This window comes from Magnolia sinica, chromosome 13 (genome assembly GCF_029962835.1).
Source record: "Magnolia sinica isolate HGM2019 chromosome 13, MsV1, whole genome shotgun sequence".
NCBI lineage: Eukaryota > Viridiplantae > Streptophyta > Magnoliopsida > Magnoliales > Magnoliaceae > Magnolia > Magnolia sinica.
The window spans coordinates 70575868-70601797 of record NC_080585.1 but is presented as its reverse complement, the minus strand read 5'-3'; the positions used below and the strand labels follow the sequence as shown (position 1 = coordinate 70601797).

Below are 25930 nucleotides of genomic sequence, written 5' to 3'. Positions count from 1 at the left end.
TGCAATTTATTCCCTGAAAAATTTGTGATTTCTAGTACTTATCTAAAAACGACCCAAAAAGGAAAATGGATGAGTAGGAGAAGAAGAAGAAGGAGGAGAGGAGATTGATGCAGTTGTTGTATTTTTTAAAAGACCCAAAGATAGGTTTTTAAAGGTCTCAAGGGACACCTAAGAGTCCCATTCATGAAATGACGCATGAAAAGATATGCATCTTCATGTTTTCATGGCTTTCGCCCTTCAAAATCAAAGGATTCTACATTTACCAGGAGCACCACCATTCATAATTGAATGATCATCAACAAACACCAAAAGCTACAACTCTTTCTCCTATTTTGTTTTCTTTTCTTTTCTATATAAAATATGCAACAAAATTTTTCTTATTTTTTTATTTTTTATTTTTATTTTGAAAAACAAAACAGGAACTCCAAGTGCAATGGTTGCAAAGATCGTGGGCACTACACGAATTGTCCTCTTATCTTCTTCCTGTTATGGTTTTTCGTGTGTTAAATCATGCTCATAAACATAAAACACTTGCTTGTACGTCCCTTTATGCATTTATTTTGAATTGAAATACGTAAACCCGCCTACCAAGTAAAACTTATCCCAAAACTTTAATATATGGTGATGTTTATTGCATATAAATAAATAAAATGTAATATATTTTTTTGGTCTCAAATCCATTGCCCTTAGAAAGGAAGGGGATGGTGATGTGAAAACGGTGATCCCATGACAAAAGAAGGGGGGCTGCTAACGTGCGCCCTGGTGGGAGTTCTTGGTATGACTGGGCTTGCGGACCGCGACACCATGCCGCTCCTCCCGTGTCGCCTCTCGCCACTCTTCCTCGGACCCTTCTCCGCCCACTTGAGCTCCTGTTGCTTCACTATGCTTGGATATCGCGAGCAACATCCCACCTTTCCTGCCCGTTGTATGTACCTGCAATGCACATCACAAACAAATCCAGTGTTCACCTGCTGGTCATGTTGTCCCAAGTTGGACATGTGTGCGAGATCCGTGCTGCTGATCAGATGAGATCCATGGTGGTGATGAGCTGGGTAATAATTCAGGCCAGCCTTTTCCTCTACTTAACTCACATGTATGTTGTGTGTAACCCAGGTTGGTCAGCTTGTGTTTACCATCCGTACGGGTTGGCCAGCCTTTTCATCATGATCAACCGCTTGGATCTCAAATACGTTTGCTACTCTACGATTTTATAGGGGATAAGTATCAAAAGAATGAAGTTGCCATAGCCGCATGCATATTTAAAAGCACAGTTCTAAAACTTGGTGGCTCGACTCAGAACTCGCCCAAGTTAACTCAACTCAGCTAGAAATCAAGCCAAGTCACTATTAAACATGCTAGCAAGCTAGACTTGGCTCAGGATGACTCATAGAGTTGGTTCTTTTAAATTAAAAAATAAAAAATTCAGTAGTCAGTGGGAATGAAAAGGAGTAGGTCATGTAAGTCGATGAAACAGTCCACCACAAGGCTAATCACTAATATTGTGATTTAGCTTAGGTATTCTCTAAAGTCATAGATTTCTAAGTATCTATTGTTGGGGAAAAATTCACAAGTCTATAAGTCGGCTTATAGAATGGACCAACTCTACTGAACCAACATGGGCCTGTGGAGACACGAGCCTGATAAGGCCTCTACGTCTAGAAACAGAGCAATCTCTAAGGAGAGCGATGCAATTGTAAAGACACACAAACAACTTATAAGCTCACACAAGTGGTTGAAGCACCAACCTAATTTATGGGTCGACTAAAGGGCGGTTATGAATCGCCTATAAATCAGCTACTGTCGATTACGGATCGACCATAACTCGGTCAAAGAACGATCATAGATTAGTCACAGACCGACCATAACTTGGTCATAGATCAGTCATAGATCGATCACAAATCGGCCACAGACTCGTCATAGCTCGGTTATAGGTCGACCACAAATCGACGATACCCCTGGCGGGATCTAAAGGTCTCAAAGCCCAGATGAAAGAAACACGAACCTTTTGGCTCATCCGACAGTCGAGAATGGTGAATACTGATTCATTGAAGCATGACAATATCAGTCGTTTCCTACTCAACACTCGCCTTAAGAGTCGATCCAAAGCCGAACTATAGATTCAAAGAATCCTCCTAAGTCCCAAAGATCTCTCCCAATATCCTCGGGAGATAAGATCAAATCTTAACAATCTCGGGAACCTGCAATCTCGGGAAGATCTTGGATTGCAACAGATCTCCAAGATATCAGGAAAGCATCCCCATACTACGGGATCCTCTCCTATAAATATACATACGTCTCTCATCATTAGAGGTACGTTCACAAAACACCAATATTCGATTGGTCTCTTTTCTGGAGATCCTACCCCACTCGTAAGACCATAAACCTGACTTAGGCATCGGAGAGTCTCCTGTACAAGCCAGGGCCTCCTTTGTCTTTCACCTTAGCCTGTGCAGGTTCCAGAAGGTGTACCGCGAAGGGTCTATTGGAAAACCCCATCAACATCTATTATAAGTATAGGATTATTCCAGGTTTAGTTATTAAGGGCTCGTTTGGATACCACTGAATAAGTTAATTTTTAAAATTTTAATTTTATTTTTTGTTTACTTACGGCATTAGATAAGTAACTTATTTGATATGAGTAACTTTGGTTTAAGGTTAATTATAAATAATTATTTTTAGTTGAAGTTACTTGATCACATCAGTTGACTAAGTAAAAATTAAGATAAGTTATTTGACGCAGAAGTAACTTATCTTAAATAACTTGCTATCCAAAACTCTCCCTTAATATTTCAGCCGATTAAAATCGAGTTAACTCAACCCAACTGATAGTTGGGGGCGGTGTATCAATTGACAGCCGAGACCACCTCCTATGGGAGGGGACGTTCAAACCGTGCATTAGGTGTTCCTCTATGCTTGTATGACCTGACACAAGGACCATGCGAGTCACGGCATCCCGTGGCCACGCATGTTTAATTTGGACAATCAGCGAAGACCGTAGTACATATTTCCACAGACACGTGGGCCAACTTGGGCTAAACTCCCTAATTATTTTTTGGGCTAGTCCATATACAGGGACGGGTACTTTGGAAAGATGCATGGGTGTGGAATCGACACCTACACCTGATAAAACCTATGTGTGAGATCGGATTCGCCGAGATAAGGAAGCAGATTGGCTGGTGTACCACACACCACCGACCTGGCTGGTGTAGGTACTTGTCGTATGACGACGCGCCTCAAACTCGAGTTGTACCATCAGCTCAAACGAGATAAACATTACGTGGGCTCCACAGTGAGGTATTATTATATCGACACCGTTCATCCATTTGCCGGGATCATTTCAGAGTGTTAGACCAAAAATTAGATATATCCAAATATCAAGTGGAGCAAACTATTAATATCAGTGGGGACAATGATTATCACAGTTAAAACATTGACAGGCTTACCATAACATTTAGTTTCCATCCAAGTTCATAAGATCACATAGACCTTGATGAAGAGGAAAAACAAATATTATATTGATACAAAACTTCTTTGACCCCGAAAGGGTTTCAATGGTAGCCATTCAATCCCCACTTATTTTTACATTGTGGTCCACTTAATCCTTGGATCCGTTTTAATTTTCGGTTCAAGTCTAACACTGAGCTCACAAAATGTACAGATGGTTTGGATATAGTACATACATCATGATGGGACCCACAGAACTTAAAGTTGGTGACGTCAACACACCAGCCAGGTTAATGGTGTGTGGTAAATCGGCAAATCCGCTTCCAATCGGAAACATCCAAGTCGGACACGGATTAGCTATTGAACTCGACATTAGCAAATCTGGCTACTGAACTGACGTCACCACATTTAATGTGGGCCCTCAACATGATGTATATATTGTATCCACACGTCCATCCATTGGGAGAGGTCATTTTAAAACATGAGCCAAAGAATTAGGTGGATCCCGTGAACACCACCACAGAAAACAGTGGGGATTGAATGCGTACTATTGAAAACTTCTTTGGGCCATAGAAGTTTTGGATCAAGCTGATATTTGTGTTTGGCGGTCATTCAATGTTTGTGTTAACTTATAAATACATCAAATCTCAAATAAACATCATAGTGGGTCCTAAGAAAGTTTCAATGATAGGTGTCACAGTCTCTACTGTTTTCTTTGGTGGGTCATAGATCTTTGGATGTGCCTCATTCTTTGGCACTTGACTTAAAATGATCTCTCATGAATAGTGTGGATACAACACATACATCATTAAGGGCCCAAAGAACCTAGTGACGACACTTTGGTAGCAAGACTCCCTGCTGTCGGGTTCAGTAGCTAATCCGCGTCCATCAAAGTCGGACGCTGATTTACTAGGAAAGCCTTTTGCAGGGAGTTCCTGCGCTGGGTACTACGTGGGGTCCACCGTAATGTTTCTGAAATATCCACTCCCTCCATATGTTTTTTCAGATCATTTACAAGTACTTGCTGCTCTTTTTCATTGGCCTGTTTGTTTCACCGTTTACCATGCTAAATGCATGCAAATGGATAATGATTATTTAGCAGGGAAATTTATATATGCTGGGGTTTTTACGCTCACATTTTCACATTAATGAGGCTCATGATGATATATGCGTATGATCCAAACAGTTCATCCATTTTATCAGCTCATTTTAGCACGTCATGCCAAAATTGAGGCAAATCTAAAGTACATGTGGACCACACTACACATTACAAGGGAATTGAACACCCAGTGTTGAAAACTTTTTAGAGTAACAGACGAATCTAGATTCATCACTTTTTCTTCCGACGGAACGAGTTGAGTTGACTCAGTCGAGTTTTGTATCATTCCCAATTTTAAGCCAACAAAATTAATAACATAAACACAAATATACAATTAAAAGGGGGGAAAAAAAAAAAGAAGCTGTACATTACCTTTGGCTAAATCTTCTTCCCAGGCATTCAATACACTTCCTTCCTTCTGGCATTTCTCCCATGCCTACGCCTACACATTGCCTGCAATAGACTCTTCCACATACCTAAAACCGGATATTTTGATAAAATCAATTGTCATGCAAATGCACATTCAAATATTCCATGTCATGTGATTCTAATTTCTTTTCTTGTTATAAAATCCTAAAGGTTTGCACGCTGGCATGTGCTCGACATCCCACCTTTGCATCAGATGGGACTGATTGTATTGATGGCTCGGTCCTAAGTTCAAATGGGCCACACATATGGAAACAATCAACTGTTTAGGTTTTTTTTTTTTAATTTTATTTTATTTTATTTATTTATTTTTAAATTTAAATTTAAATTAAAGGAACGAAAGAAAATGAAAAACAGCAATTCGCATTCAATGTGTGCATGGGACCACCTTATGAGTGCACCATACTGACTATATCTTCGAGTCACTATGAGCTCGGGAGCTCCAATGGTCCACATGTGCGTAGAGGTGATGATCAAAACCACAATAATTTGCTCATTTTATTAAGGAAAGAGAAAAAAAAAAATCAAACAAAAAAAAAATTCAGTCAAGATGGAGGGCTCACCAGGCAACGATGGCGAAAAATGTAGATGTACTCACTACAGACAGTGCAAATATTTGTGTGAGGGATCCCTGGTCGCCGTCTTCCTCCTCTATCTTCATATGGACTCCTTGGAGCCCTACTCATGATGCTCATATCATCATAAGCCATGCTACTATCCACCATATTCCTCATTGCCTTGTTCCGTCTGGAGTTGTCAGGAGTTGTATGGTCCCGGTAAATTTCATCTTCAACATGGCGTTGATCTCTAGCTGCCTGCAAGCCTTTGGCGAAATCAAGGCTTGGGGATTTAGCCATGAACGTTTCTCCTTTCAAGCTGACACTGGGGTTTTCTTGAATGGTTTTTAAATTGCTTGTTTTTCTTTCTGCTACTCCATTTTGTTGTAAGTTAGCAAAATCTTTTAAGGTAACGTTTACAGACTCATCTGGTACCCCAAGATAAAGATCTTCGAGCTCCTGTCTTGCCTTTGCCAAAGTCATTTTGTCCCCCATTAATTTCTCAATCACACAAATGCAAAGAGAGAAGATAGTTTGAGGTTGAAGAAGAAGAGGGTTAAGATACGAACTATAATAAATGGCCTAAATGTCAGGCCGGTCTTAGACCAAGAGAACAATTGGGTTAGTATGAAGACGAGAGGAAAGAGACATTTGGAAAGATCCAAAGGTAGAGATCAATCAGACCTTTATTTGTGAGATATTTACTGTTATGCCTTTTAGAAGGGTGCATTTGTTGCCACGAACTAAGCTTTCCATCAGTCCCTCTAGAGCATCCGCATGCATGTATCCATCTTAATGGAATTGATACATACATCCAAATTGATTGATTTACAGACAACCTTTTCCTTAATTGAAATAGTCCACTTTGCATAATTTTGATTCATAGAAGGGAGAGTGTATGTGTATCAACCAGAGTGAATAGAATGGCGGTTCCATGTAAATATAATGACCAATCTTACTTGACAATGATTCATTTCTGGACCATCAGATCCATGCAAAAGCTAGGCTACATAATGAAGATCAATTGAAATTAAAATCTGCCAGGCCTATCACGTTGTGGGATTAACTATCGAAGTTTGTAGACAGTATATTTTCTAAGTCGATGCATAGGTGTAGCCCACCAAATGAGTAGTTCAGCCTTATATTAATGGTAGATGACCTCACGGTGTGACCCATCTTTTGACAAACCATATAGGTCCTACAAATGTTGCAAGAAAAGATGAGGGGCATGCAAAAGAAGACATTGAATGGTTGAATGTATGAGATCCAATCAATTATATGCTTTTGACCTATGATATGTTTCACACCCAGATCCATAGCTCAAGTGGTAGACTGAGTGAAAAATGCTTCGTTTCAACACTGAGGTCTTGGCATCGATTCCCTAGTGGGGTGGCTAACAGTGAAGTGTGATATGATAGTGGGTGTACTAACAAGCTAATTTAAAAAAAATTAAAAAAAAAACCTAAGATATATTTTTAGATTGATCCAATGATCCAACCAATTATATGCTTTTGACCTATGATATGTTGCTACTGTGCATACATGGAATAGATATGATTGGAGGCGTATTTGAGGCTTCTCTATCTTTAAGAAATGGAACACCACATATTTAAAGGTTTAGTTTGTCAGAGTAGGTTGTGAGATGTCCTCAGTCTCTACATGCAATAGGGGTTCAATTAATCGACTAGTGGACTCCAATTTATACAGATTTGTCTCTAGACAAATTTGCAGAGTCTCAATCTATTGACAAAATTTGAAAAAAAAACAAAAAACAAAAACAAATACTTTTGTGCATGTTCAATTGATCGAACATGCAGGCCTTATCGATCAAGGACTACTCCATCGATAACGATCAATCGATGCACACAACGATGGTGCTCATGGTTATGCATAAGTGTGAGATTTGTTTCCTATTTCGATTGTAATGCAATATTATCGGATATAATGAGGATTATGGTATTCTAAGGAATCATCAAGGGTTCTAGAGAGGAAAAGCTATGGTTTTGGAGAGAATCGAATCGTTTCCCATAATCGTAAGGGCATCCATCTCTTATAAATTGTATTTCATAGTGTATTTGATGTTGCTTTGTGCCGTGGTTTTTTTTTCCTATAAGGAGTTTTCCACATAAAATTCATGAGTACTTGTACATGGTTTAATTACATTTGTTTTCTAGAAGTTTGATTCAATTCGAGTTTGTTACATATAACAAGTCTCTACCATGGGACTTTTTCTCGGCACATGTAAGTGTGGATACGTGGATATGTATACACAATGATTAAATTTAAATATATTTATATAAAAAAAATACACTAGATTTTACTATATGTTATTGGCTTGTACCCCCATGCTTATTGTACATGCCTTCAAACTTTATAGACCTCGTGTCTTGATGTAGACTTGACTTATTACCTCCAATCACTAATACATGAGCTTTTTACGTAGATCATAATCTAATAGGTAACAATAGGATTTTATATGGGGACTACGATTCTCAATAAAATATCTATTGTTGAGTGTGAAATATTGTATATTTTTTCCTATTTGTAACCTGATTTTATAAATATGATAGTGCTTAATCGATCTAATTATGCATGTTATCATGTGCGAGGTGATTTCAAGAGCTTATGGTGAAATCGATGTCAAAAGGAACATTTATACTCAAAAGATTATTAAATGAAGATTTGGAGATATGGAAGTCATTAATGAAGAATTCACATGTCAAAGATCCAAGGAAACCAAGTTAGGGATGAAGAGAATTGAAGATTTAAAGTAAAGGAAAGCAATCCTAAAAATTATCCGGAAAAAAGAAGATTCCTGAAAATTGTCCTGAAAAAACATATTCTGGAATACTGAATCTAGAGAAGAATTTTTCTGAAATAGACTTTCGGTTAGACCGAAGTGTAATTTCAGTCCGACCAAAATCGAGCAAAATAGTCCAGCGAGAAACAAAATTTTCAGTCTTAATAGGGTCTGACCGAAGCCAACTTCGGTCCAACTGAAATCGCGTAGATTTGTACAGCGAGAAAGTGTGATTTTCAACTTTAATTCGTTCCGACTGAACCTAACTTCAGTCTGACGGAAGCGTAACTTTTTACGCAAATTTGAGGCAGTTTCAAAGTCGGTCCAAACAAATACTCTAAATATAGGTCTTTTAATTATTCCTAAGCACGAATTAGGGTTCAAAGAGTAGAGTCAAAGGGTAGAGTAACCTTCAAAGAGTTTTTCTTCCTCTTCCTTAGTTTATTTTTATGTTTTTTTTTTTAAAAAAAAGAGTTTTTAGTTCAATCATGTTTATGGTTGGCTAAACCTCTTAGCTAGGACTAAGAGATGAAGCTTGTAACGTGTTTGGATGTTTATCTTTCTTTGATTTTTATTTATGTTGAACTTTATTGAATTCTAGTTTGAAATTAAAGGAATATTTTCAGTTTTCTATGATTTATTGTGACCCAAATTACAATAGATACCGTGATAGTTTTGGATATCTTCTTTTCCTGTTTCAAAGTTGTGAGAATGGTAAATCCTATTGTTCAACATCATCTCCTGGGCATGGTAAGGTGATGGAATCTCTTCCAATCATCACAATTCTCCTCCATTGAGAATTATGTCAATAAAAAGTTCATATTTGATTTAAATTGTTTTATCTTCCAATTAGATAAGACTCCAAATCCAATTGTGTTCCTTGAATCAAGTAAGGTAGCATCTTGATAGCTACAAGTGGATTCTTGACACCCTAGTTCTCACTTTTAAATTCACAAGCTTTAATTAACTTTATTCACAATTAATCTCCTTTATTCTAGATTTAGATTTAGATTTTTTCTAATTCTAGTTGTAGTTATTTTAGAATACGTACAAGTTTAGTCCCTGTGAATTCGACATCGGTCTTATCGAGTTATTACTACATCATGACCCTACACTTGGGGTTGTAAACAAGTTTTTGGCGCCGTTGTTGGGGACTACAGTTACGTTTTTTTGGAATTAAGATTAGGGTTAACTTTTTTCTTTGTTTTTAGGTTAAGATTTTTTCTAAATTTTATTTTTAGAAACTAACATTGTTTTTTGTTTGGAAGGATCCTAACATAGCAAGTCTTATTCGTTAATTTTGTTCCAACCCTCTCTCTTATCTTTTCTAGATCTCTTATTTGTTTTAGTTTTTTTAGTTTTCTTTTTAGGTTTAATTGTTTAGTTACTTAAGGGTTGAGAGTGTTTCATGCTCAAGTAGGTTCGTGACAACACCCTTTATCTCTTAAGTGAAGGAGGATTAGTCGAAGGGTTGCCTATCCATCACTGAATTAGACATCACTTAATATCTTTTGAGTAAGTAGAGATTATGGCTGCACATCAACCTCAACACCTAGTTGAGGAAGCTCAGGATGAGAATGAGGTGCATCATGCACCCCTGCCTCGTACTCTATGATATTTATTTACAACCAGCAGGGGTGAGTACACCTTCTTGCATGATATTTCTATTAAATGCAAGAACTATGGATGTTAAACCAAGGGTAATTCAACTCATCCCCAAGTTTCAGGACTAGAATATGAAAGTCCATACTTGCATATGAACGAGTTTGATGAAATAATATTTACATTACACTTCCCAAACATGTCCGAAGACACAGTTAGGCTGAAAATGTTTCCTTTCTCTTTGAAAGAAAAGGCTAAGTCATAATTACGTTCCTTAACACTAAGGTCCATTAGCAGATGGGCTTGAGATGACAAGGGAGTTCCTTAAAGTGTTCTTCCCCTATCATAAAGCAAATACCTTAAAGAAAGCAATCATGAATTTTACGTAAAAAGAGGATGAGACCTTCTTCCAATGTTGGGAGAGATTTAAAGATCTCATAAATTCATGTCCACAATATGGCTACGAAACATGGCGTATAACAAGCTTTCTCTATGAGGGATTGTCCTCACCCATGCTCCAATTTATGGAGATGATGTGTAATGGGGAATTCATGAACAAGGAAGCCGATGATGCGTGGGATTATTTAGATAAACTTACTGAAAACGCACAATCATGGGACACCTCCTTAAGAACTGCCACATCTAAGCCTACTCAATCAAAAGAAAGGGGAGGAATTTATGTTTTAAAAGAGGAAGATGATATAAATGCAAGAATGGCCAAACTCACAAGAAATTTTGAGGCCATGGAACTTAACAAGGTAGAACCCAAAAAGGCTGTGGAAGTTGTTTGTGGTATTTATACTTGTAACATACATACAATTGAGAATTACCCAACAATTCTTGATTTTTAATAGATATTGAATGAGCAATCAAATGCCATAAATAATTACCAAAGACCTTTCAAAGGACCCACTTCAAATACATACAACTCCATTTGGAAGTACCACCCAAATTTCAGTTGGAGGAATGGACAAATAGCTAACCCACAAGAGGCCTTTATGCAATTCTTAAATCAAAAGAAGCCTTAAAAGGATACAGTTCAAAAGTTCATGTAAAACCAAGAGCTATTCAACCGAAATACAGTACAAGCATTCCAATATCTTAAAACAACAATGGGAATGTTTGCATTATCAATTCAAAAGATTGAGTCACACTTAGTGAATAGGGAGAAAGGGATGCTTCTAGCCCAACCCCTCCCTAATAAAAAAACGCAATATGAAATAAGTGACCCAAGCTCTTCAAATCATTTGGAGCAAGCTAAGTCTATCACCACTCATAGGAGTGGGAAAATTATTGATAAAACCATTCCGGGAAGGGCTGAAAAACCTAAGGATCTGAAAGAAATTGAGAATGATAGACCTAACAATGCTCCACACGGGTTAGAACCGGAATCTCAAAGTAAGCCGATTGTGTCATTCCCTCAATGGTTGATTGCACCAAAACCTCTCTCTAATTATCAGGATATTCTAGAGGTGCTTGAGCAAGTGAAGGTTAATATTCCTCTACTGGATGTCGTTAAACAAATATCTTCATATGCCAAATTTCTAAAAGATTTATACACTATCAAAAGACAGTAAAACATACAAAAGAAAATCTTTTTGATAGAAAAAGTGAGTGCCATCCTCAAACAAGATGTGCCACAAAAATACAAAGATTCCGGTAGCCCAACCATCACTTATGTAATTGGGAACCACCAGATTGAGCATGCGCTTCTTGACTTGGGGGTGAGTGTTAACTTGATCCCTTACTCGGTTTACGAACAATTGACTCTAGGTGAATTGAAAACTACCTGGATCACATTACAACTTGCTGATCACTTATTTTGTGTATTGAGAGGGATGATTGAGGATGTGTTGGTCCAAGTTGTTAAATTCTACTATCTAGTAGATTTTATTGTCCTGGATACTCAACCCATCATAAATATGAGCACTTAAATACCCGTCATTTTTGGTCGCTCATTCCTTGCTATATCAAATGCTATCATTAATTGTAGGAATGTAATTATGAATTTATCTTTCAAAAATATGATATTGGAGCTCAACATCTTTTTTAATATAAACAAATAGTTAGAGGATGATAACGATACCCATGACATTAACATGATCGATTCTTTCATGGAAGATAGAGCACTTTTGACTTTATACTCTGACACTCTAGAGACATGCTTAGCCCACTCCCGTAATTTAGATGATGACATGATTAGGGAGATGAATGCCTTGCTTGATGTTACACTGGTACTTGAAGTTAATTGGTGGAGGCCACAATTTGAGAAATTGCTTCAAATTGATGTAGTGCCTCTACCGTTTAGCCTCAAAGCACCAAAACTTGACTTAAAACTTTTGCCCACTAATCTTAAATATGTCTACTTAGGTCAAGATGTGACATACCCAGTGGTGATTTCTTCCCACATAGAGAAAGAACAAGAGAGTATGCTTATTTTTACTCTCATTGAGAATAAAGGATCCCTTGGATGGTCAATTGTGGACCTCAAGGGAATTGATCCTTTGATTTGTACTCACCGCATTTATCTTGAGGATAATGCGAAAATCTCCTGACAATCACAACGTCGACTCAATCCAAATATGAAAGAAGTGGTTAAGGCTAAGATACTTAAGTTGTTGGATGTGTGTATAATATACTGTATATCCGACAGTCAATGGGTGAGTCTAACTCAGGTGGTTCCCAAGAATTCCGGAATCACCATCGTAGCCAATGCCGACAATGAACTCATACCAACTATAGTTACTACTAGTTGAAGCATGTGCATTGACTACATAAAAATTAATACCATTACAAGAAAGGACCACTTTCCTTTACCCTTTATTAATCAAAATTTGGAAAGGTTATTGGTCACTCTTACTACTGCTTCCTTGATGGCTATTCAGGCTACAACCAGATTGAGATAGCCCTTGAAGATCAAGAAAAAACAACATTCACATATCCATTTGGTACCTTTGCTTACCAAAGGATGTCATTCAGATTATGTAATGCCCCCGGCACTTTTTAGCGATACATGTTGAGTAGCTGTAAGACCCGTGTCCTAATCCGTACTGTTCCGTTAGCTTCCGCGGTCCTTCCGGTCAAATTCCGGCAACCTTCGCATCGTATTCGGTATTTGCGCACGATCCTAAGCCAGGTCCCGCGCACCGACGTCGGCTCGATCCAAAACTTATGTCTTGGCGATCGCGTCGTCGCCGCGGTTCCAACGCCGTGACTTGCACACCGAACCGATACCCAGGTAAGAAGATGCCAATCAGCGTTTATTCCAAAGAAACACCGTGCGTTGCGGATTTCGAGGGAATCTCTACACAATTAGTCCCACTAATTAACCATAAATGCAACCATACCTCAAAGTACTTCACCCATTCTCTCTTTTTCCAAAAGTCCACCATCTTTCCACCTCACCATTCCTCTTTTTCTCATTTTCAACCTCAACCATCCCTCTTCTCCACCAATTTCAAACTAAACCATACCCCTCATCACTTCTTTCTTACAACCATCACTCCACCCATCCCTCCACCCATTATTTCTATCTCTCCCTCTCATTCTCTAACAACTTTTCCAAATCCCATGAGAAGTTTCACACATCCAACACACACTCTCTCAACTTCAAGTGTGGCCCACCCTCTCATCTCCAATCTCAACCATTCATCTTTCATCAACCTCCATTAAAAGTGAAGGTAAGGAGCTAAGGAATCCTAGGGAGCAAGGAGAAGAAAGATAAGGTGGGTGATTATCCATTATTTTAAATTTTAGGGCCCACTTGTTGGTGGGACCCATTTGGATGTATGTGATTTAATCAAGAGGGCCCATAGTGGCGGGGTTCCTCTATCTCATCGTGTATCTCTCTCTATCTCTCTCTCTTTCTTTCTTTGCAAGGGTGTGGATCCCACCAATATGTGTTACATCTCTCCCGTCCATCTACATCAGATGGTGTGGCCCATTCTATTATAGGTGATGATCCACACCATCCACTGTTTGGATGGGCTCAATGCACTTTTTTTTGTATATATATACTTATATATATATATATGTTATATTTTATATAGTATATATAGTATATATAACTTAATATGTATTATATATATAATATGATATATATATTATATGTATATATATATATATATATATATTCGGTGGGCCACGTCCATGTGGGACCCACCACAAGCCATGTGTTTATCCGCACCGTCCAGCGTCACTGGACGCTGGACGGGCGACCCCTTTGTGTCTCAAAAAAAAAAAAAAAAAAAAAGGTAGGGAGAGGTGGGCCACTCATGCAAGCCCCACCTTGATACTTTCATGCAATCCAAGCCGACCACCCTATTTCTCAGATCATTTTAGGCGTTGAGCCGAAAAACGATCTCAATCTGAATTTATGGTGGGCCATAGCATAGCAAATGAGTTTCCTACCTTTGATTTACTCCCTAATGCTCCTGTATATCTGAAACAGCCCAATATTGGACTCTATGGGTTTGTATCGAGCCACAGGGACCAATGGCTGGGATGGATTCGTCTGTAGTGGGCCCCATCTATCAAAAACCACCAAATCTCTGATTTTCAAAAATAAAAATAAAAATGCAATCAGAGGCAGCAGCGTCTGCTGCTGCCGCTGTCAGAGGACGGGCGGACGGACCGAGCAGGCCCTCACGGCCCAATTGTGGGCCCCACGTTGATGCCTTTCGACCATCCAAACCGTGTATTTGATGGGTCCCTACGGACTAGCCGTCCATCCAGAAGCTTAGCTGAAAACGGAACTCAGACGGGCCATACCATCTAAAACTATGTGAAGATATGTCAGATCATAAAAAGGTACTCGGTGGGACTCACCTGAAGTTTGGATACAGGTGAAACTAGTTCTGGACGGGTAGAACAGTGGGATACACATAATGGACGGGCTGGATTGTGAATCACATCTCGGTGGGCCCCAAAACAAAAAAAAAAACAAAAAAAAAAAATTTAAAGCAGCAGCTGACGGGCGGGCGGCCAAGAGGCAGGGACCCACGGCTCCATCCGTGGGCCCCACCATGATGTATATTTTGTATCCACACCGCCCATTTGGTGGGCCACTATTTGACATGGACCCCCCTCAAAAATCAGGCCAATCCAGCGCTCGGGCGGCCCACATCACAAGAAACAGTGTGAATTGAACTCTACCATTGAAACCCTTTCTGGGTCCACAGAAGTTCCAGATCAAGCTGAAAATTGTTGTTCCCCTCCTCCCTGGCCCGTGTGACCTTATGAACGGATCGGATGGAAGATAAACACTATGGTGGGCTCCGCATGGGACCCACAGTGGTGCATGTGTTGCATGCCCACCGTCCAGACGGACGGTGGGGCCTACTTGATGTATGTGTTCGTCCGCACAGTCCTGGACGGTGGGACCCTTCCCTGCTGCACGTGAATGTGCACGTGTGTATGCATGTGGGTGTGTGTGCATGTGTGTATGCATGTGGGTGTGTGTGCACGTGTGTGAGTGTGTGTGTGGATATACATGCATACATATCTATATATATATATATACATATATATGTGTATATATATATATAATATTATTATTATTATATATAATATTGTATATATTTACATATATTAATATTATATATATATATATATATGATAGTGGGCCTATATGGGCCCCACCATGATGCATGTGTTGCATCCAAGTTGTTCAACCATATGGCCGTTGTTGAGGCCCACCTGGATGTGTATTTGTGGCCATTATTGAGGCCCACCTTGGTATATACATAAGGCCCATGTGATTCGACCCATTTAACGTATTTAAAGGCCCATGGGTTATGGCCCATTGCAATGTACATAAGGCCCACTAATGCGGCCCACTTGACTTATATAAGGCCCATATGAGATGGCCCATTTGATGTATCTGAGCACTATGGGTCGAGGCCCAATGAGCTGTATATTAGTCCATTGCAATGTGTGATTTCCTATGGTTTGTGTAATGGTGCTTTATGGCGGGCTAAGCCTTGGGAACAATGTTGGTTTGACGTCCACATTGTAAGGACGATGTTGGTTAAATGTCCGAATTGTCACACTCCTTAAGGCCACTGATAGGTTCATACTTATACTCTGCAGGCCGTCTAGGCCCATTTCTGTGATACGCAGAGCCCATCCCTATATGCATGTTTAGTATAGATCCATGATTTATCATCATACGCATCATATGTATGACTGGTATGAGGAGTGATTGATCATAGCATATGCCTTCGAGCAGACTGTTACGAGCTCCCTGATAGGCGGAGTTGCCCAGTATGAGCGCATGGGTTACGCAGGACTATTGCATAACTGATAGTATGATTCATGCACTTGCATTTGTGTGATTGTAGTTACTGTATGCCCTAGCGACATCAGGGCCATAGCCTCCACAGATACATCGTGGATGGCAGGATTGGAAACCGGAAATATTTGGTTCTAGCATACGGGCGCCATAGACGTCCCTGGGTGAAAATCCCTAAACCCGATGGTACCAGAGGATGACTCCAACGTCGAGACCGAGTGGATATACGAACGCATGAGGGCCGAATACCAGGAGGCCGCGTCTCCCACTGTGTCGTGGTCGGTTGGAAAGGAGTGTGGCCTTACTCGCCCGAGGGTAGGGGGCAATACTAGGCTGAGTTTGACCAGCTCGCGAATGGGTCCGCTATCGACGTGCCGGATAAGTATTGGCAGACTATTGGTCAGGCGGATAGTGAGGTTTCTTACGCTCACTTGGAGTGCCGCTAGGAGAGCGACAGTGCCATTTGGAGTGTATTGAACCCCGGTGATTATCCAGAATGAAAACTGTACTGATACATGTTGAGAATTGGCATGCTTGAGTTGCATCTCGCATCGCATGGCTGTGTATGGCCGATAGCATTCATATCTTGCACCGCATAGCCTTGGTACGGCTGATTGCATTCATGTGCTCATCACCATGATTCCGCATCACTCTGACATTGCATTTTGAGCACGTTTATATTGCGCACACACTTACACCACCCTCTAAGCTTTCTATAAGCTTATGCACGATTGATGCGTGCAGGTGACGCCAGGACGCAGTCGCAGCCATAGTCTGGCCATAGTTGGAGCGTGCAGCCGAGCTTCTGGAGTTTTGTTTCTTTTGTTGCATTGTATTTTCCCTTTCTGCCGCATTGTACTCAAAAGTTTTTGATCATAGTGGATTTTGTGGTGGTGTTCTTGTGGTTATTGTTTGTGGGTTATGCTTTTGTTATGCTCATTATGAATCAGACTGATGACTTGAAATCCTCCTTGTAGTATTCCAGGATCGGAACCTGGTGAATGGGTGCCGGGATCCGAAAATGGGGTTCTACGGAGGCTGTCGGCGCCGGATTCGGCGATCGGGAATTTTGTGAGCCCGGTTTCCGAGTTCGGGGCGTGACATATTTTTTCTGACATGGTGAGCAATATTTAGAGGTCTTCATGGATGACTTCTCTGTCTTTGGTCCATCCTTCAACGAGTGTTTGAATTTTTTTAATGTGTGCTGAAGCGATGCGAGGAAAAGAATTTAGTTTTGAATTGAGAGAAATGACATTTCTTGGTTCCCAAGGGAATTATGCTTAGACACATAATTTCGTCTAAGGAATTAAGGTAGACAGGGAAAAATTGATCTTATCTCTAAACTACCTCCATGCAAGAGAGTACGTGACGTGCGATCCTTCCTATGACATGTTAGATTCTATAGATGATTCATAAAGGACTTTAGTCATCTCTCTCTTAGAAAATAATTTTTTGTGCAATAAAGTATGAATGAGTACACCAATAGTTTGATTTGTTTGTGACTTGATCAATCAAGGCATGGGATATGGTTGGCCCTATCCCAGTTGTTGATCAGCAGACCCTCCTTAGACCCTCGAACACCTACATACAAGAGAACAAAAACATAAAGGAGACCCTGACTTTCATAGGGGACCCTCTGATGCCTAAGTTAGGAATCTGGGTCTTTGTAGGGGAAGATTATTCACAACCCTGAGTGTAGGGCCGCAATGCAGTAATAATCTCAGTGAGACTGAGGTCGAATCCACAGGGACTGAACTTGTGTGTCTTTTGAAAGTAACTGGAGCTAGAACTAAAAGAAGATGAAAACCTAAATCTAGAATATTTGAGAGTAATTGTGAGAGATTTAATAAAAAAAACTTAAGAAATTCAAAGGTGAGAAACTAGGGTTTCTAAGGATCCACTTACAAGTTCTCAGGATGCTACCTTGCTTGATTTAAGGATGAAGAACTTTGTCAGTTCTCTGAACTTCTTATGGATCTAATCATCAATGGATGAGAGTTGTGAAGATTTGGAAGTGATTCCATCACCTAACTATGCCCAAGGGATAAGACAAACAACAGGATCTACCATTCACACAACTAATCATAAGAGAATAGTGAAAGTTAGGAAGGATTCCGTCATCCTACCATGCCAAATGGACGATGGTGAACAACAGGATCTCCTAATTTCACAATCTCAATTCAGGAAAAGAAGATATCTCAAGCTATCACATATCTCTTGTAATTTGTCACAACAAACCATTAAAAACTAACAATATTCCTTCATAATCAAACTAGAATCCAAGAGAGTTTGTAAGGCCCATATCCTAGTCTGTACCGTTTCATAGGCTTCTGCGGTCCTTCGGGTCGAATTTTGGTAACCCGTGACATGTAATCAGTATTTGTGCGTGACCCTAAGTCGTATCTTATGATTCTGAGTCAGCTCAACTCGAAACTTGTACTATTGCGACCACGTCGTTGCCGCGGTTCCAACGTTACGTCTCACATGCCGATGCGATACCTAGGCTAAGAGTTGTAGACCTGCGTTTATTTCGAGGAAAATGCCACGCGTTACGAATTCTGAGAAAATCTTTACAACCCATCACATCAATCAATCAAGTACACATCCTATCACAAGTACAAGTCAAGTACAAGCAACCCATCCCTCTCCCATTTCCAAAGTCAACTCTCTCTCTCTCTCTCTCTCTCTCTCTCTCTCTCTCTCTCTTCACCCATCCCTTTCTTATGCTCACCCATCACCCATCACTCACTCTTACATCACCTCTCTCTCTCTCTCTCTCTCTCTCTCTCTTTCTCAAACCATTTTCTCAAGCAACCCATGAGAGCCAACGTCCAAGCTTCCCATGGAGAAGCTATGGTGTGGCCCACTTTCTACCCCTCTCATCTCTCATCCTAGCCCTTCAATATCCATCATCCTCCATCAAAGTTGAAGCCTAGGAGCTAAGGAGTCCATGGAGCCTAGAAGAAGCAGAATCAGTGGGTTTTCATAGCACTAGATTTTTATTTTGATTTAGGGTCCACACGATTTTTGGGACCCATTTTGATGTATGTACTTGCATGACCCACCTAGGGAGGGCCCATAGTGTCGAGGTCCCTCCATCATACGTCTCTCTCTCTCTCTCTCTCTCTCTCTCTCTCTCTCTCTCTCTCTCTTTCATTTTTATGGTGATGATGAGGCCTTGTGGTCCACCTGGATAGACCCCACCACGAAGTATGTATTTTACCTATGCCATCCACTAAGTGGGCCCACATAGGTGGTGAAATTCCACTACAAAGGTGTGGGGTGTGTAACAGACGCTGCTGCCATCATTCAGAGGATGCTGCATCAAGCAGCGTCCCATGCTGTATGTGTTTGTAGGGAGGAGTGCGGGACCCACAATAGGCCCCACCCATGATGCATGTATTTAATCCACACCGTCCATCCTATTTCCTAGCTCATTTTAGGCGTTGAGCCAAAAAATGAAGCTAATCCAAAACTCTGGTAGGCCACACCACCTAAAACATTATTTTAATAATGAAAAGTTTTTAGGGCCCGCTGTGACTAAAACATTATTTTAATAATGAAAAGTTGTTAGGGCCTGCTGTGATGTTTCTATGCGTAAAAAAATATTGAATATTGGGCTTATTAGACTCGTAATGAGCCGTAAAACCTAGCCAATGGACTGGATCATCTTGATATGGATCTCACCTATGAAAAATCGCACAAAAAAATAAAAATAAAAATAGGTGACGCTGCTACTGCCAACGTCTAGAGGACACTGCAACAAGCAGCGTTCTGCTGCTTGTAAAATGGGTAGGGGCCATGGGCCCCACCATAGGCCTTACCATGATGTATGTTGCACATTGACACCATGCATTTGATGGGTCCCCTTTAGGAATTGGGATCCCCCAAAAATTAGTCATTCTCGGAACTCAAGTGGTCCACACTACATGAAGCAGCGAGGGGATTGAGCATCTACTATTGAAACCCTATTTTGGGTCCCAGAAGTTTTGGATAAATATGAAATTTGTTTTTCCTCTTTATCTAGGTCAGTGTGACCTTATCAATAGATGGGATGAAAAATAAACATTATGGTGGGCCTCACGTGGGACCCACTTGTGAAGGGAATTGGCTGGTGTATGCATACACCAGCTATATAACTACTGTATTGACGTCCCAAGTTTTGCGGCTCCCATGCATGATATATGTGTTATCCACACCGTCCATATGTTGGACGGGTGGGCCCACCTTGATGTGTATATTATATACACACCATCCAACTGTCTGGACGGTGGAATGCCACCATGATATATGTGTTTTATCCATGCCGTCCAGCGGCTATGGGGCCCACATGAGGTATGTTTCAACCGTCCATTTGTTGTTGATGAGCTCATCTTAAGGCTTGAGACTCAAAATGAGACAAATCCACCTATCAGGTGCACCACACCGTAATACCAGTGAGGGATTGAACGACTACCATTGAAATCCTTTTTGTGATCCTAGAAGTTTTAGATCAATATGAAATTTGTTTTTCCACTTAATCCAGGTCTTTGTGACCTTATGAACAGATTGGATGGAAAACAAATGTTATGGTGGGCCCTGTGAATTTTTAACGGTGAAAATTATTATCTCCACTGCCATTTGTGGTATGGTCAAGATGACCTTTCAATATGATTCATTTTTTTGGGAAATACTCTAAAATGATCTTTAAAAATAGATGTATAGTGTAGATAGTTCACCAAGAATGGTGGGCCCCACTTGATGTATATGAGGCCCATTGGTGTGGCTCACTTGATGTATATGAGGCCCATTGGTGTAGCCTATTGATGCTCCCCACTTGATGTATATGAGGCCCATTGGCGCGGCCCATTGATGCGCCCCACTTGATGTATATGAGGCCCATTGGTGCGGCCCATTGATGCACCCCACTTAATGTATATGAGGCCCATTGGTGTAGTCCATTGATGCGCCCCACTTGATGTATATCAGGCCCATTGGTGTGGCCCATTGATGTGCCCTACTTAATGTATATGAGGCCCATTGGTGCGGCCCATTAATGTGCCTCACATGATGTATATGAGGCCCAATGTGATGTATTTATGGCCCATTTGGCGAGGCCCATTGTGGTGTATTCATGGAACATTTGGCGAGGCCCATTGTGGTGTATTTGTGGCCCATTTGGAATATGCAAGGCCCACCTTAATGTCATGTATTTGCGACCCATTTTGTGAGACCATGGGTCTACTATACGTTTGGCTCTATGTGGGCCACCCCTTGGAAGCGATGTTGGTTAAAGGTCCACATTGATGGGCAATGATGATTAAATGTCCACATTGTAACCTTCCCTTAGGCCTTTATTAGGCCTATTCTCATCATTCTTTAAGTGGGTTGACCCTAATCATTGGGCCCCATTGATGTTTGCATGACCCACCTATTCATATTGGGTTAACCCATAACGTTGGGCCCCCATTGATTGCTTGTAGGATTATTTCCTTTTAATCTTGGAGTCCATCTAGGACTTATTTGGGCCCCCTAGGGAATCTAGTGAACCACATAATAATATGGCGAAAGAAGCCAGCTTCGGATCCTTAGGAATATAGGTAGGCCACCTAAGCCCAACCTTGATATGGGGAGAGTACAACATCACCATAGATAGAGGGATCCATGCTATTTGATTTGGTATATTTACTTTCGAGGACTAATCCTTATATTATGGATTAGATATGTTGTCCTTCTATGAACCCCGCCATATATATAGGTTGATCATTGATTACGACTATGTTGGTATACGCACTTAGTATGTGTTAGCATAACATTGTGATTATATGAGGCCCATCATGACCATGTGAGGCCCATTGTAACCACGTGAGGCCCATTGTGATTGTATGAAGCCCATTGTAACCATGTAAGGCCCATTGTGATGGTAGGAGGCCTATTATGTATGTATGAGGCCCATTGTGATTGTCTGAGACCTGTTGTGACTAGATGAGGCCCATTGCGAGATCAATCATTATTACGTTCGATAATCATGCATAGCATCATGTTACATGCCTATATGCATCATCTGCATGTTTGATATGAGATGCGGTTGACCATTGCATATGCCATTAGGCAGGTTGTTTATAGGAATCCCTAATAGGCAGAGTTGCCCCACATGAATGTGCGGTACTTGCAGGTTTGATGCATGATTGGATGGTATGACTCATACATCTCGCATTTTGTGATATAACCACCATACACCCTCGTGACATCAGTGTCGTAACCTCCACAGGCATATCGTGGATGGCCAGATGGGACACTGAAAATCTTTTCTACATGGGGTGCCATAAATGTCCCTGGGTGAAAGTCCCTAAACCCTCTTGGTATTAGAGGACGCCCCAACGTCTAGACCGAGTGGATATATATCAGCACATGAGGGCCTTATACCAGTAGGCTACATCTCCCACTGTGTCATGGTCGGTTGGGAGGGGGTGTGGCCTTACCCGCCTAAGGGAGTAGGCAATATTAGGCTAAGTCTGACCAGCTCATAAATGGATCCGCTATCGACGAGCCAGGCCCGATATTGGAAAGATGATAGTGAGGTCTCTTCCACTTACCCAGTTATGCTCTTGATGGAGCGGTAGGTAGTGTATAGTGTACTAGACTCCAGTAATGATCTCAAAGATGTATGGTACTGATATGTGGACTTATTGAGCAGGAGTTACATACTCAGCATTTTACTCATTCATTCATTCATTCATTCACTATCCACTCGGGCTGGTGGTGCACAACTAATTTGATATGTGTACCTTCGAAATGGCCAGGATTTTGGCTACGCGTGTGACTAACCTGAGATTAGAAGTCTACTACATTGATTCTAGCTATCCAAATTTAGGTATGAGACTGGTTTGGATAAAAGTCCCTTGTGATGGACTCTTTAGCCTGCGATACTACGTACTATCATCCCGACTTTACATTCTAGTTTGGTCATTTCATTCTCACCATATATTGCATTACATCCGTAGCATATGGCATTTAGGTCGTTATATTTCTGTATTTATATGGCCTATATGAGACTAGTAGTATTTGTGGACTCATCAGGATTTGCATATTGCATTGCATCCTCAGTATATGATATTTGACTTACTATGTCTTCGCATTGCATAATTGATTTACATTGCTTCCTCAGTATATGATATTGACTTATTATGTTTTTGCATCGCATAACATGAATAAGGCTGATAGTACATGTGGACTTACCAGCATGTTTCCGTATTACTCTGATATTGAATGACTTATAGCTTTGTCAGTATTCCTCTTACGCTGATATTTGCATGCTTAGCATTTATCTTGCGCACACACGTACACCATCCTCTAGGCTTTCTATAAGCTTATGCACGATAGATGCATGCAGGAGACGATAGGACGTGATCGAGCTGAGGTAGGAGCGTGTGGTAGAGCTTCTGGAGATTTTGAACTTTACCTTGTATTTTCCTTTTAGCATTGTATTTAACTATTTATATTAGTGGATATGTGATGATGATGTTGCCTTTGTGATTTGGGTAAACTTGTGATTATGCTTCTTACGAGATAAACGTACAGTAGAAAATCCTCCTTGTAAGATCCCAAGATCAGAATCTGGTGTATAGGCGTTGGGGGCCGAGAATGGGATACTACGGAGGTTGTCGGCACCGGTTTTCAACAATCGGGAATTCTGTGAGCCCGATTTTTGAGTTTTGGGCGTGACAGAGTTCAATAAAACATGAATTAAGAGAAACAAAACATCTCAATCACACTACAAGCTTCATCTCTTCGCCCTAACTAAGAGGTTTAGCCAACCATAGACATGATTGAACTAAAAACTCTTAAGAAAAGTATAAAGATCAACTAAGGAAGAAGAATAAAAACTCACGGATGGTGGCTCCACCCTTTTGCTCCACTCCTCAAACCCTAGAAGATGCCTAGGGATGCCTTGAGCACTCTTATTTATAGTTATGCATCACCTCGTTTCGCATCGAGTTGGAAATTTTCAAAAATTGTCTCAAATTTACGCAGTCCGCGCAAAATCTGCATAACTCTTGACTGGGTGAAGGTCACCTTCGACTAGTCGTGGACCACCCTCAACTGGTCAAAGATCGTGCAAATTTAGAATCTGATATTGTTGGAGTTCGAGTTAAAGTTTCCTCGACTAGTCGAGCTTCGACTAGTCCTGCAGGAGCCATGACTAGTTGAGCAAGTGCCGGGACTAGTCCTGCAGCAGTCAGGACTAGTCGAGCAGTAGCCAGGACTAGTCGTGGATCATAGAAATTTACTTCAAAACTTTAATTCTCTCCATTCTTAACTTAGTTTTCTTGGATTTTTGCCATGTGAATTCTTCATTCTTGGTCGTTTAAAATCCAATCCTTGACTTGGTGATTCTTGAGCGTTAAATCCATGCTTTTAGCATCCTTTTCAATCCAAACTCTTAAATTCACGTTGTAATACAAACATAATTAAAATAAAACATTAAGCATTATCATGTTCATAAAACCAAGCGATAAATGGGGTCTAATATGCAATATTTGACCCTCAACAAAGATCTTAAGGAAAAGAGTCACCGGCCGAATTTTAGGTTATGAGTTGAGTGTGTGTATATGTGTGTATTTGTGAGAATGTAACTTTCACCGTGTAGGGGCTCCCTTATATAGTCGAGAGGGAAGATCACATGAGCAAAAAATCTTCTATATTTAGAGGGACGATCCTACCGTCGGAGATCTTCTCCGTTGGAGATTTCTAATTTGTCGGGGATCTCCCTTAGATCACAGGTGTTTGAGATCTCTATGATCCTGATCTTATCATTCGATATCTTCGTGGGAAGATCTCCCTAGAGAGATCCTCGAGTCATTGGACTTGGATAAGGCCAGACGGTAGTCGGAAACTGATAAGCTCATTTGACCTTTAGGCAAGATTAAATGGATGCGGCGAATGACGCCTCAGAGGTAGATAGTACCAACCTATGAGTAGGCCAAGCTATGGTCGAGCTGACCTGTGACTGGACCGACCTATGACTAGGCCAAGTTATGGTTAAGCTGACTAGTGACTGGACCGACCTATTAGTAGGATGAGTTATGGTCAAGCCGACCTGTGATTGGACCAACCTATGAGTAGGCCGAGTTATGGTCGAGCCGACCTATGACTGGACCAACCTATAAGTAGGCTGAGTTATGGTCGAGCTGACCTGTGACTGGACTAACCTATTAGTAGGTAAAACTATCTTATTTGATCGGCTCGTCCCAGTCAGTAGTTCTCTTTCGGGTAATTTGGTCTATGGGTTCATGCTGGTTCTTGGTTCGACCTTTTTCATGAACCATCCTATCTTACTTATAACCCGAGTGATATTGCTGGAAGGCATAAGTAATCATCTGGTAACAATGGCATAAACATAATTTCATAAATTACAAGCCCTGAAGATGGAAGCCGGTTCATCATTTAATTAGATAAACTTTCTTAACCCCATTTGCATTTGAAATAAAACTCATGTACACGTTACCACACATGTGCCAGCATGGCATGGTCGGTCCAAGATCCAATGCATCCATCAGAATGGAACCACTGTATTAATGCCTCATTTAAAGAATCAGGTTTATGAACTTGTCATGTGGACCACAGTTTGCAAAACAAAAGTATGGCTCTGAAAAAACTTGGCTGGAGTTTCCAACTCATTCACCTCTTTCCAGCATTCAGGCCCACATCTTTAATGATGAACCAGATTT

General features: G+C 40.6%; 1 protein-coding gene and 1 non-coding gene across 2 annotated transcripts; both read right to left on the bottom strand.

The window, feature by feature from the left end:
* Window positions 1-610: 610 nt before the first annotated feature.
* On the bottom strand, window positions 611-6070 carry LOC131222279 (uncharacterized). Its single transcript, XM_058217295.1, has 3 exons — window positions 5533-6070; window positions 4916-5019; window positions 611-933 (listed from the first exon to the last, which is right to left on the bottom strand). The coding sequence occupies exons 1-3, from the start codon at window positions 6019-6021 to the stop codon at window positions 687-689; spliced, it is 840 nt and encodes a 279-aa protein (XP_058073278.1). The 5' UTR covers window positions 6022-6070; the 3' UTR covers window positions 611-686.
* Window positions 6071-10283: 4213 nt separating this feature from the next.
* LOC131224570 (small nucleolar RNA R71) lies at window positions 10284-10391 on the bottom strand. Its single transcript, XR_009161043.1, has one exon. It is a non-coding gene; the product is annotated as a small nucleolar RNA R71 (small nucleolar RNA).
* Window positions 10392-25930: the final 15539 nt, after the last annotated feature.

Bases quoted from the DNA above. Each gene is read 5' to 3' on its own strand.
- LOC131222279 (XM_058217295.1), bottom strand. From the start codon at position 6,021: ATGGGGGACAAAATGACTTTGGCAAAGGCAAGACAGGAGCTCGAAGAT. The intron at 5,020-5,532 runs GTGAGCCCTCCA...ATCCGGTTTTAG, and splicing joins TTTTTCGCCATCGTTGCCTG to GTATGTGGAAGAGTCTATTG. The intron at 934-4,915 runs GTAATGTACAGC...TGTGCATTGCAG, and splicing joins GGAAGAAGATTTAGCCAAAG to GTACATACAACGGGCAGGAA.